The sequence below is a fragment of the Drosophila bipectinata genome, chromosome 2L, assembly GCF_030179905.1.
Source record: "Drosophila bipectinata strain 14024-0381.07 chromosome 2L, DbipHiC1v2, whole genome shotgun sequence".
Classification (NCBI taxonomy): Eukaryota; Metazoa; Arthropoda; class Insecta; order Diptera; family Drosophilidae; genus Drosophila; species Drosophila bipectinata.
Window position 1 is genome coordinate 20,041,544 of NC_091736.1, and position 9,919 is coordinate 20,051,462.

Sequence of the window (9,919 nt, forward strand, 5' to 3'; positions counted from 1 at the left end):
ATAATTGGGGTAACTAAAGGTTTTATAATACATTGGCTTTTGGCCAATATTAGGCCATATTTAGGCCAAATAAACTTTTTAAAATTATGTTTCATGTACAAGTTAGTGAAATAATAGCAAAAATAGAGTTCAGACCTTAGTGCTCAGACGCTCAGATGTACATGTGCGTTGCTACTTCCCCCCCATCCTTCGCACCAGCCGCACATCAACGGTCGTCCTTTATTGCGAAGTTAAACTTTTCAAGGTTAAGTCTTCGGCTGGCGTCGCCGGCGTGCAATGACATTTGGGCTTGGGCAGGGCAGGGCAGGGCATGGCAGGGAGGGGAATGGCAGGCAAAAGAGGGACCAGAAGCAACATCCACGTCCACATCATCATCACCGAACGAACACCCTCTCACGCACACAGACACACTCTACGCACACAGGGGCGACAAGCAGTTCGTTCACTTGCCGGGAAGTCTTCCTTCTGACTCCGCCGACTGCCGATTTCCAAGAGCCAGCCGTCTGCCGCAATTCCTGCGCGGCCAACCGTGGCACAGTGGTCTAATGTATGGGCTTACAAATGGAATTTAATATTTTTATTAGAAGGTAGTACTTCCTTTGGTCCTTTTCAGGAACAAATTTTAGCGTAATACTAGTCGTATACGTAATATTATGATACTTATGTTAATTATAGAAAGTGGAGATAGTATCTATGCTTTTATTTTTGTATAAAACTTAAGAACTGTGAAAAGTAGTTGGGATACCACTGTGCTCGTGTCACCCCTGGAGTATTTTGCAAACATCGTCCCCCACCCCCCTAATTGTCTGCTCGTCTGGATGCTATTGCTCACGTTCTCGTTCTCTCAGGTGCATACGCTACGCTCCAGCAAAGCAGCCTTTTTGGTCCTATTTAGTACCCTACTTTTCAGAAGAAGTAATTGAATATTTAAAAATATAAAGATATAAGGCTTTTAAAGTCTATAAAGCTATATTTTATGTTTCAATGATATATTTTTAAAAGAATATAAAAATGGAAAACAACTATGGAAACAACTTTTTATAAAAGTAGTTATAAGGATAAGCTGATTTATAAGAAGTCTATAGACTTCAAAGTAATATATAGTATCTTAAACATTAAGCCCCAATCTAAAAAAATAAAATCATCCAAATTTCGGGGAATTACTTTTTCAAAAAGCTGTCGAACCTTCTCCGCTTCACCGATTGGGCCCAGAATGCCGCAACAGACGGGGCAATTTCATTAGCCTGGCCCGAACTTACATAAGGCCGAAACAGGAGCGGCAGGAAGATGATGTCTCAACAGCCATGGCGATGACTTTTACTGTCGGTATATGCAAACACACACACTTAGAGTCCTATATATCCTTTTTTGGATGTGTGTGCGTGGGCGTCGTCTGCCACCGTTGTTCGGTGAAAGGGAAAGGTTATTAGACTCGTCCCGTGCAGAGCCATCGAGTGGTAGGGGCCCAGACACTGACTGCTCCTTATTGTTATAATAACCTTTCGGTTTTCTGTTTTCACTGTCGTCGTCGTCGACGGAAGTGGGAGGTGGCCAGCAGCAGGTGTCGGGGCGGGGCAGTGCAATGACAGCGGTCGGCGTCGGTCCTTAGTCCTTGTTTCTCGGGCAACGCCATTACGAAAGGCTCTTCTCCGGATTCAATGGCCGACGAACTCTCGGCCCAGTCACAGGCTCATGATTTTGTGCTTCCAACTTTTTGGGGTTTTTCGGGCATTGACTCGACCTCTAGGCGTCGGCGGCAATTGGCACGGCCTTAGTTGAATGCACGCGGCAGCAGCACGCGGCGAGGTCACAGGACATGGGCTCTCGGTCAAAGTCACATGGCCACTTGACCCCAGATCCGTAATCGCGTTTAAGTACTGGATGAGGGTGATTGATTCGCGAGGATTTCACAAAAATAGAATTTCGAAGGAGGCCCGGCCCGGGTGAAAGGTTCCTTGGGGTCACCATGTGAACCTTACTAATGAAAATGATGTTAGTAGCTAGTTAAGATACTACTTTAAACCAAAATGATTATAGGTTATAGGTTAGTTGTTTTTTAACGATTGTGGAAACCTCATACTCGTCTGAGTTTTCCAGAAAAGTTTCTCTTCTCTATTGCACTCGAAGTTTCCCTTGGCCAAAATGCAAAATATTTCGCTGAGAGAAAATGGCAAAAGAAAATTCGCCAAAGATTTTATGAGGTTAAGACTCATTACAGTTGTGGCAGAGTGGCTGTTGCATATTGTTGTACAATGAACACGTTAGCCCCAATTCGGGCGAGTGGGAAAAAGAAAAGCTGCTGCAGCGGCCCATGACAGTTGCAGTTGCAACTTTCTAATGCGGCAACAGCGACTCAAAACGGATGTGGATCGCAGCAACTTGGAGCTGCATTATGTGTGCCAAAATGCAACACCAACAACAAGATGCAACATGGCACTGAAATAAACAATTAGTAACTTTTAAAATTAAAACCAAGAACTAATAAGTTAAGTTTAAAGATAAAGTAGTTTGTAAAATATACACTCAAAAATTAATTTATTTAATTAAAATCTTAATAATTTTTTTTAAAGTGCATCCGTTGCAAGAAAAACGAATTTCACCCTGCTGCTTTCCACTGCAAATTACTTAACTATTTTCCCAGTTTCGCTTTGTCGTGCAATTTACCAACAGTTGTTGCATGTTGTTGCATATTAGCCGGACCATGCCCACGAGGGGCGGCTGCAACACCACTACGCCAACAGAAACAACAAACATTGGCGGCAGTGAAAAGTTGGTCATGACAATCAAATGGCAGGCACTGAGCCGCATTCGAGGGGAGAGCTTGTGGCAGCTTGTGTATTGGTGTGTATCTGCATGCGCCCACTGATGCATTCCGCCTGCAGCAACTGCAATTGAGGTTGGCATAGGGTTTCCTTTCCTCTTAATCCCCGACTCCCCCGGGGAGTGGCGACGAAGAACTCCACTTAGTCACAGGAGTGACTAACCGTCTGGCGCGACCCTAAATTCCCAAAGTGAGTCAGGTCGGTGGCTGGTGCAGTCCTCTGACCGCAAACGTGGGTTCTTAACGTTCCTTTGGGTAATTCTACCAATGGCATCCAAATTAGTAACTGGTTTTTAATGAGGGGAATGTAATATTTTATAATTGTTGCCATAAGATGGGGAGCTTCTTTAAGAAAAAGTATGAAGGGTGCTCCTTGTAAGAGTACGCATATTATTGGACATACATACATATTATACCATTTCATAGCTATCTTAAAAAAGATCTTGATACTATATTTTCATATTGAGCCTTTGTTTTTTGTACCTACAGGTCTTGAACTATGAAGTGATTTTAATCAGTTTAAACTTTAAAGTTAAAAAATTTTAAATCTAGTTAAAAAAAGTAAAAAAAATAACCTCTGAAATACATACATATATGTATTACCCCCAAACTATTCTTAGCTATTCTAACTACATTGCTTTACCTATAGCCTTAACTATAATTAACTATTCAATACTATAGTACCGTAAAAAGCTCACAAAAAATGGACTATAGGCATGATAAAATTTAATTTTAAAAGAATTCTTTGATAAATATAAATAATATTGAAAAAATAATACATGTTAAAATAATATATATTTAATATATAAACAAATAAATACCTTTTGCAAAAATAGTTAGAACTAATAATAGAACTAATTCAAATTCTCTGGTACTTCAACCTCCTTATATACAAAATGTATACTATCTAATGGATACCATCTATGTTATAGATACTTTATATATAGATAGTGTAAACTTATAAACTATAAATTATTTTTTATAATATAAAATTTATATTGATCAATCTGAATCAAACCAATATATTTTACTGAAATGACTTATAAAGATTAAGTTATAATACCTATATTTTGCATTAAAAATAAAAAAAATAAATACAATAGCTAACAAAAATCTTATTGTTTATAATCCTTGCACACAACTGTAATCATAACCATCTTAACACCCCCATAAAAATATATCATCTCTTTTCAAACCCCATTGAGCCAGTATAAGAGCCAGTGAATATAATCCGCCAACACCTGCCTTCGGACCAAGTTAATTGCAGGTAAGTAGAGACATATGCCATCCCACTACTTAGCCGGGATTAAGACTTTCCTTTGGGTGAGACCGCTGTACCGTTAGCCCCTAATTAGAAACCAGTTAACTGTCGCACCCGAGCGGCATTAAGCTGATCTATTAACTTTTTTTTCACTCTGTGGCCATTTCTATTTATTTTTGAGCCGACGAATGTTTGTTTTGTGGGTCCACTCCACTCCAGGCCAGTCTCCAGTTTTGTTGGGTGATTGGGGATTGAAATTGAGAGATCGAGATCTCGCCCGGTGCCCCAGTGATCTAATAAATGCCGCATTGTCATTCGCTCCGCTTGGCATGGCTCTAACACAGCAACAGCAACAACAACAATAACAAACATCTCCATTTGTCACTCTGTGCCCCAAAAGCTCTAAACTGGGACACCATTCATTAATTTATCGCATGCAAAGCAATCCGCAAATATCGAATGGGTTTGAATGTTTGTCGGTCGATGTTGCACTCCAGCTGCAGTCGACACAGAAAAAATAGAAAGTTTTTCGCCAATTGCAGCAGTTCCCCGACAATACCCAATACCCAACCAACTGCCTGCTGCAATTTTCTCTTTGCAATTTGATTAAATAAAATATTGTGTAAAGGCTTTGCCTCACTGCCTCACTCACTGCAGCAGCAGCAGCAACAGCAGCGTCAGTGCAACTTTCCAACTGCAGTTTTCGTGGCACGACTTCTAAGTCGGTTACTAGATGCAATAATAATTGCATTTGTCCCACTTTACTTTCACTTGGCGAACGACTACAACGACAACGTCGACTACGAGTTGCAAATCCAAGACCAACCAGCAACAAGCAACAAGCAACAAAAAGTGGCAGCGCAGGCGTCGACTTTGACTTTGAGTGTGCCTGTTGCGCTTGCTGCATGCAGCAGCTTTTCCATTCCTCTCTACTTCTCTACTGAGTGTGTGTGTGTGTGTTGGTTGCATGAAAAGTTGCAACTTTTTCCAGTCGCTTGATGGAAATTGTTTGCCGTTTGGCTGACTGCCTGCCTGCCTGGGCTGGTTGGTTGGTTGGCAAAAAGGAAAAGTGGGTCAAGCGCAGCATTGTTGTTGCACGTTGGTGGTGATGCTGCCGCTGTTACTTGTTGCATGCCTCCACTTAATTGACAATTGGCCGCAACACTATAATATGTGTGCTGGCATTTGATTTATGAAACTGGGTTACACGCCGGCTTTCCTTTTCTCTGTCCCATTTGGCATGATCATGTTGTGTTAACATTTCGTCAATTTATTTACTATCATTTTAAGAATTATATATATATATTATTCAATAGTACAGAAGATCGAATGTTTCAATCTTAAATTATACGTACGATACGTTTCTTTAATTTTTTACACATTGCCTTTAATTTTGTGTTTTTGCTTTTGTTTTCTGTACATAAAAAATTACACTTTAGATGCAAGTTTGGTTTTCCTTTTTTTTTTTATACAAACTCATTTTCAGAAACATCCTTCGTGGAGTCTGTGCCTAGTATTTACAAAGAAGTTAAAATTCCTCAGCTTTCCAGGTTCTCGATTTCCTTTTCTTTTTGGCATTGAAACAATAAATACAATAAGAGGGTTTAAATATTTAAAATAGGCAAATTTTGTAGCGCCTAACTTAGGGATAAATAGTATAAGGGCCAAGAGGCAAAAAGGACATTCGCCCCGGCTTTGTTTTTCATGGATATTTTGTACAAATAACAGCCCACAGGGGGGAGGGGGACGTTTAAACAAACTAAATGGTGACTTGGTCAGGAGCGCACTAGCTTCGGTAGAAACTAGATGGTACAAATAGGATAAGGAAGAAATAGGCGTATAGATTGGTTATCGTCGATGCAGGATGTTGGAGAGCGTGCGTATCTGCTTCTGCAGTTCGGAGTCCATGCGGTAAGCCTCCTCCTCGAAGACACTACGCATGTCCTGCAGCTGGGGCAGCTTGTCGGGCTGCATGTTGAGCAGGTCGCCGAAGAACTTATTCCATACGTGCTTCTTGAGGTAGCGCGGTAGCTTTTGCCGTATCTCCCAGGAGGAGCCGCGCTTCAGCGGCTGCATGTAGTCGCCGAATAGCATCACGTGCACCGTGGCCGCAATGCAAAACAGATCCGTTTCGTAGGACCAGCTGCGACCCTCCTGCATCTCGATGCAGGTGAAGCCATCGGTTTGTATCACTTTACGGAACTTGGTGCGCTCGGCATCGGGAAACAGCGACATGTCGATGGCGCATCCAAAGTCGATCAACCGGAGCGACGGCAGGGGACTGTTCACATCGGGGACTTTCATCAGGAGGAAGTTGTCCGGCTTGATGTCGGCATGGATGATCTTCTGGCGATGCAGGTGGTCCACGATGTTGCAGATTTGCGCCGAAAAGTGCATCACCAGCGACTCGTGCATCACTTTGGTTGTGGCCTGACGGATCTTGTTGTTGATGTCCAGCAGAGACCCGAACCGAGAGAACTCGGTGGCTATCAAGCTGGCATTTGGAGCGATGATCGCTGTGGAAATGTCCATTAGTCCGGGTAGGACGTCGGGCTCCTTGATGCGTTTCAGCACCTGAAAGAAACAAGGCTTTGGAATACATATTCCATAAAAAAATATATGTCTTTCTCACCTGATCACAAATGTATATCTCCCAGGTATTTGGGGGCTTCTGGTACTTGAGGGCCACCACATTGCCAGTCCGCGAATCAGTGGCCTTGTAAACCGATCCATATGAACCACGACCCACCTCCTTGTCGATGCTGAAGGTTACGCCCTCGAGAACGTTCAGTGGACGGTTATTGGAAATTTTTGGTAGGGCCGTTTGCACAATTTTATAGCTAGCGTGGTCGTCCTGGTCGCCTGGGAAGTCCACCTTGGTCAGGAAGGCGCGACAGAGTTCACTGTTGAACGGATCGATGGCCTCCTTGGCCAGGTGACGGGAAATGGTTTCTAGGGCTTTCGATAGTCGCCTCTCCTGAGCCTCCGTATCGTGTTGGGTGGCAAAGTACGAGTTCTCCTGGAATGTGGAGAAATCCGCTAGGGTACTGTTCCCGTTGTTGTTGTTGCTGGTGCTATTGTTGTTGTTGTGCGTTTGGAGGGTTTTGTTGATGGGATTTTGTGAGGAATCGCGGAAGTTAAGTCGATCGACAGCCAAGGCCAGGGAGCTGTTGGAATTGTCCAGAGCACTGGCACTGGAGAACGAAAAGTTGGCGTTGTCGTTGAAGCTGGCTCCGGGAGCAGCTGCAGACGTGTTTGTAGCGCTGGCAGTGACCACATCAGTGGCCGAGGAAGCGGAATTACTGTTGCTGCACAGGTCCGGATGGAAGGAGCTGTGCTTGACTTTGGTGCGGGCCCTGCGATAGCCATTGGCCTCACTCTTGGGCGTGGAAGTCTGGCCACCCAGCATATACGGGTGGAAGTGATGGTGACTACCGTTGCGATGCCTCTGGACGGGAATGGGTGAAATGGGCGCCGGCTCCGGCGGAGGTTGACTGTGGTTTATCTGCTGATTCAGATGTGGGTGCTCCTTCGTCTGTTCCTGCTGCTGCTGATGCTGCTGTTGCTGGTAGACGTTTTCTATGGTATAGGCACTGTAGCTGTTGCTGGGCTCCTTCTTGAACTTGATCTTTATGGAGCGGTTCTCCTGCTCGAAGGTCGTTTGGGCGCTAAACTGCACCCCATTGGTGTAAGGTTCGCTAGGCTCTTCTTCTTCCTCCTCCTCCTCTTCTTCGTCCTCCTCTTCGGACTCCTCGTCCTCCTCCCCTTCCTCATTAGCCTCATCCTCGCCTTCGTTTTCCTCGTCCTCCTCGCCAGCATTTTCCTGACCGCTATTGTTCTTGTGTCCGTACAGAGCCCCATCAACAGCAGTCATGTAGTACGACGGCTCGGATTCGTAGGAATCGTACAGGGTTTGCTGTGCTTCCTGTTGCCGCTGTTCCGCCATCTCGGCCTTCTGCTCCATCACCTGTTTGTATTTGCGCGCCAGTATTTCCTCGGGACTGTACTCTATTCCAGCTCCTGGAGGATACACCAGATTCTTCGCGTAGCGACACACTCGCGTTGGGTCGTCCGGCTCCTCAAGCGTCAGAGCCGGCTTCCAGGTTTCATGGTTGTTGCGACCGTAGGCGTAAAAATTGCGCGGCAAACGCAACCCAGCTATGTCGCTAGTCTTGGGCGGAGTTTGTTCAGGGGGCTCTGGGTTCAGATTACCGTTTCCATTTCTGACGACTTCATGCTGTGGCTGTGAATGCTGATGCGTCTGGGCTTGCGGCGAATTCTGTTGAGATGGTGGCTGGTACGGTTGGTGTTGCTGTTGTTGCTGTTGGTTTGGTGCGTAGTGGGGCTGAAAAATTACACAGAATTAGAAATGTTTTTGTTTACACTTGATGGTAATACTTACCTCCGCCACGGGCGCATATTGCGGATGAGCTGGCTGTTGTTGCTGCACATGTGCCGGGGCTGGCGCTGGCTGGGGATGCTGTTCAAAGCGTGCTTGTTGCTGGTAATGCGCCTGGTAGGCCAACTGTTGTTCTTGAGGCTGATGCTGGAGCTGCGGAGCTGGATGTTGAGGCTGGACAGCTGGATGTTGAGGCTGGACAGCTGGATGTTGAGGCTGGACAGCTGGATGCTGATGTTGTGGCGCTGCATGCTGCTGTGGTACCGCTGGATGCGGTTGGGGTGCCGCTGACTGCAACTGTGGTGCCGCAGGATGCGATTGTGGTGCCGTGGGATGCTGTTGAGGTGCCGCTGGATGCACTTGCTGTGGCGATGGATGTTGCTGCTGGGGTACTGGGTGCTGCTGCTGCTGGGGATGATATTGCTGGTAGATATGCTGCTGATATGGCTGGGAGCGAGGTTGGGCATAACCCTGAGGCATCTGATGCTGTGTGTAGTTAGCTAGCTGCTGCAGAGGATCAGGCTGTTGTGCTTGCTGCTGCTGTAGTTGCTGCTGCTGCTGTTGGCGTTGATAGTAAAGGGATCTTGCATATGTAAACTTGCTGTGGGCATGCTGCAGCTCAGCGGTGGTCTCCGCCTTCTCCTGGAAGGCCAGATTGTAGACAGCCTCTGCGTCCTTAAACTCCTCGCGGGACTCGTAATAGGTAGCCCAGCCAATATAGAAGGCAGCCACTGTGCGTCCAGTTCCGCGTTGATACAGAACCTGGTAGAAGTGCAACGGATCCGTCTGCATGGCTATGTACTTAAGCCAGAGACGCACCAGACGTATATCCTGGCGGTAGTACTCGTTGTGCTCATACTCCGTGAGACATCGCTCCAGAGTTTCGCGATACTTCACCTGGGGATCGCTGTGCTCATGGTTCTCGTACCAGCATATGTAATTGTACCAGTGGTCCAGTGGGTCTGGACCCTGGTACATGGATATGGCGTGCTCCCATGCCTGCTTATCCTTGAGGAATCCGTTCATCTCGTCCGGTGGGGTAGCACCCGCGGGTCCTCCCCCCTCAGTGCCTGATCCTTGGCGCATGTAAGAGTGCATGGCCATCTAAGCCGGCGGGGGAATCCCCAGATCCGTTCTCGCGGAACTAGGGAAGGTTCCTCCGGCTGTGGCTGCTGATTTTCTGCTCCTGCTAGTTCTCGGATATCGGATACCTCTAGCTCTTCCGCAGGGCAGAACTTCCGCAAGAATGTCCTCGTTCAGTTAGTCCCTCCAAATGATCTGGCTACCTTGCAACATTTCGCGTTAGGAATTCGCCTGGCCTATTGCAATCTGATGTATTTTCAATGTAATTTTTATTTAGCTTGCAAATGGAATTTTACTAAGGTTGCCAGATTGGTTGTCAAGTCCACATCAGTGTTGAAAACGCGTAGGATGTACA

General features: G+C 45.8%; 1 protein-coding gene across 1 annotated transcript; it reads right to left on the reverse strand.

Moving 5' to 3' along the window:
- Positions 1 to 5,331: 5,331 nt before the first annotated feature.
- Bub1 (Bub1 kinase) lies at positions 5,332 to 9,893 on the reverse strand. The gene is made up of 3 exons (XM_017244422.3): positions 8,485 to 9,893; positions 6,715 to 8,427; positions 5,332 to 6,656 (listed from the first exon to the last, which is right to left on the reverse strand). Exons 1-3 carry the CDS (start codon positions 9,583 to 9,585, stop codon positions 5,931 to 5,933), a joined length of 3,540 nt encoding a protein of 1,179 aa, XP_017099911.2. The 5' UTR covers positions 9,586 to 9,893; the 3' UTR covers positions 5,332 to 5,930.
- Positions 9,894 to 9,919: the final 26 nt, after the last annotated feature.

Coding starts and splice junctions, on each gene's coding strand:
- Bub1 (XM_017244422.3), bottom strand. CDS start 9,585: ATGGCCATGCACTCTTACATGCGCCAAGGATCAGGCACTGAGGGGGGA. Junction 8,428..8,484: donor AATATGCGCCCGTGGCGGAG/GTAAGTATTACC, acceptor GTAATTTTTCAG/CCCCACTACGCACCAAACCA. Junction 6,657..6,714: donor AGATATACATTTGTGATCAG/GTGAGAAAGACA, acceptor TGTTTCTTTCAG/GTGCTGAAACGCATCAAGGA.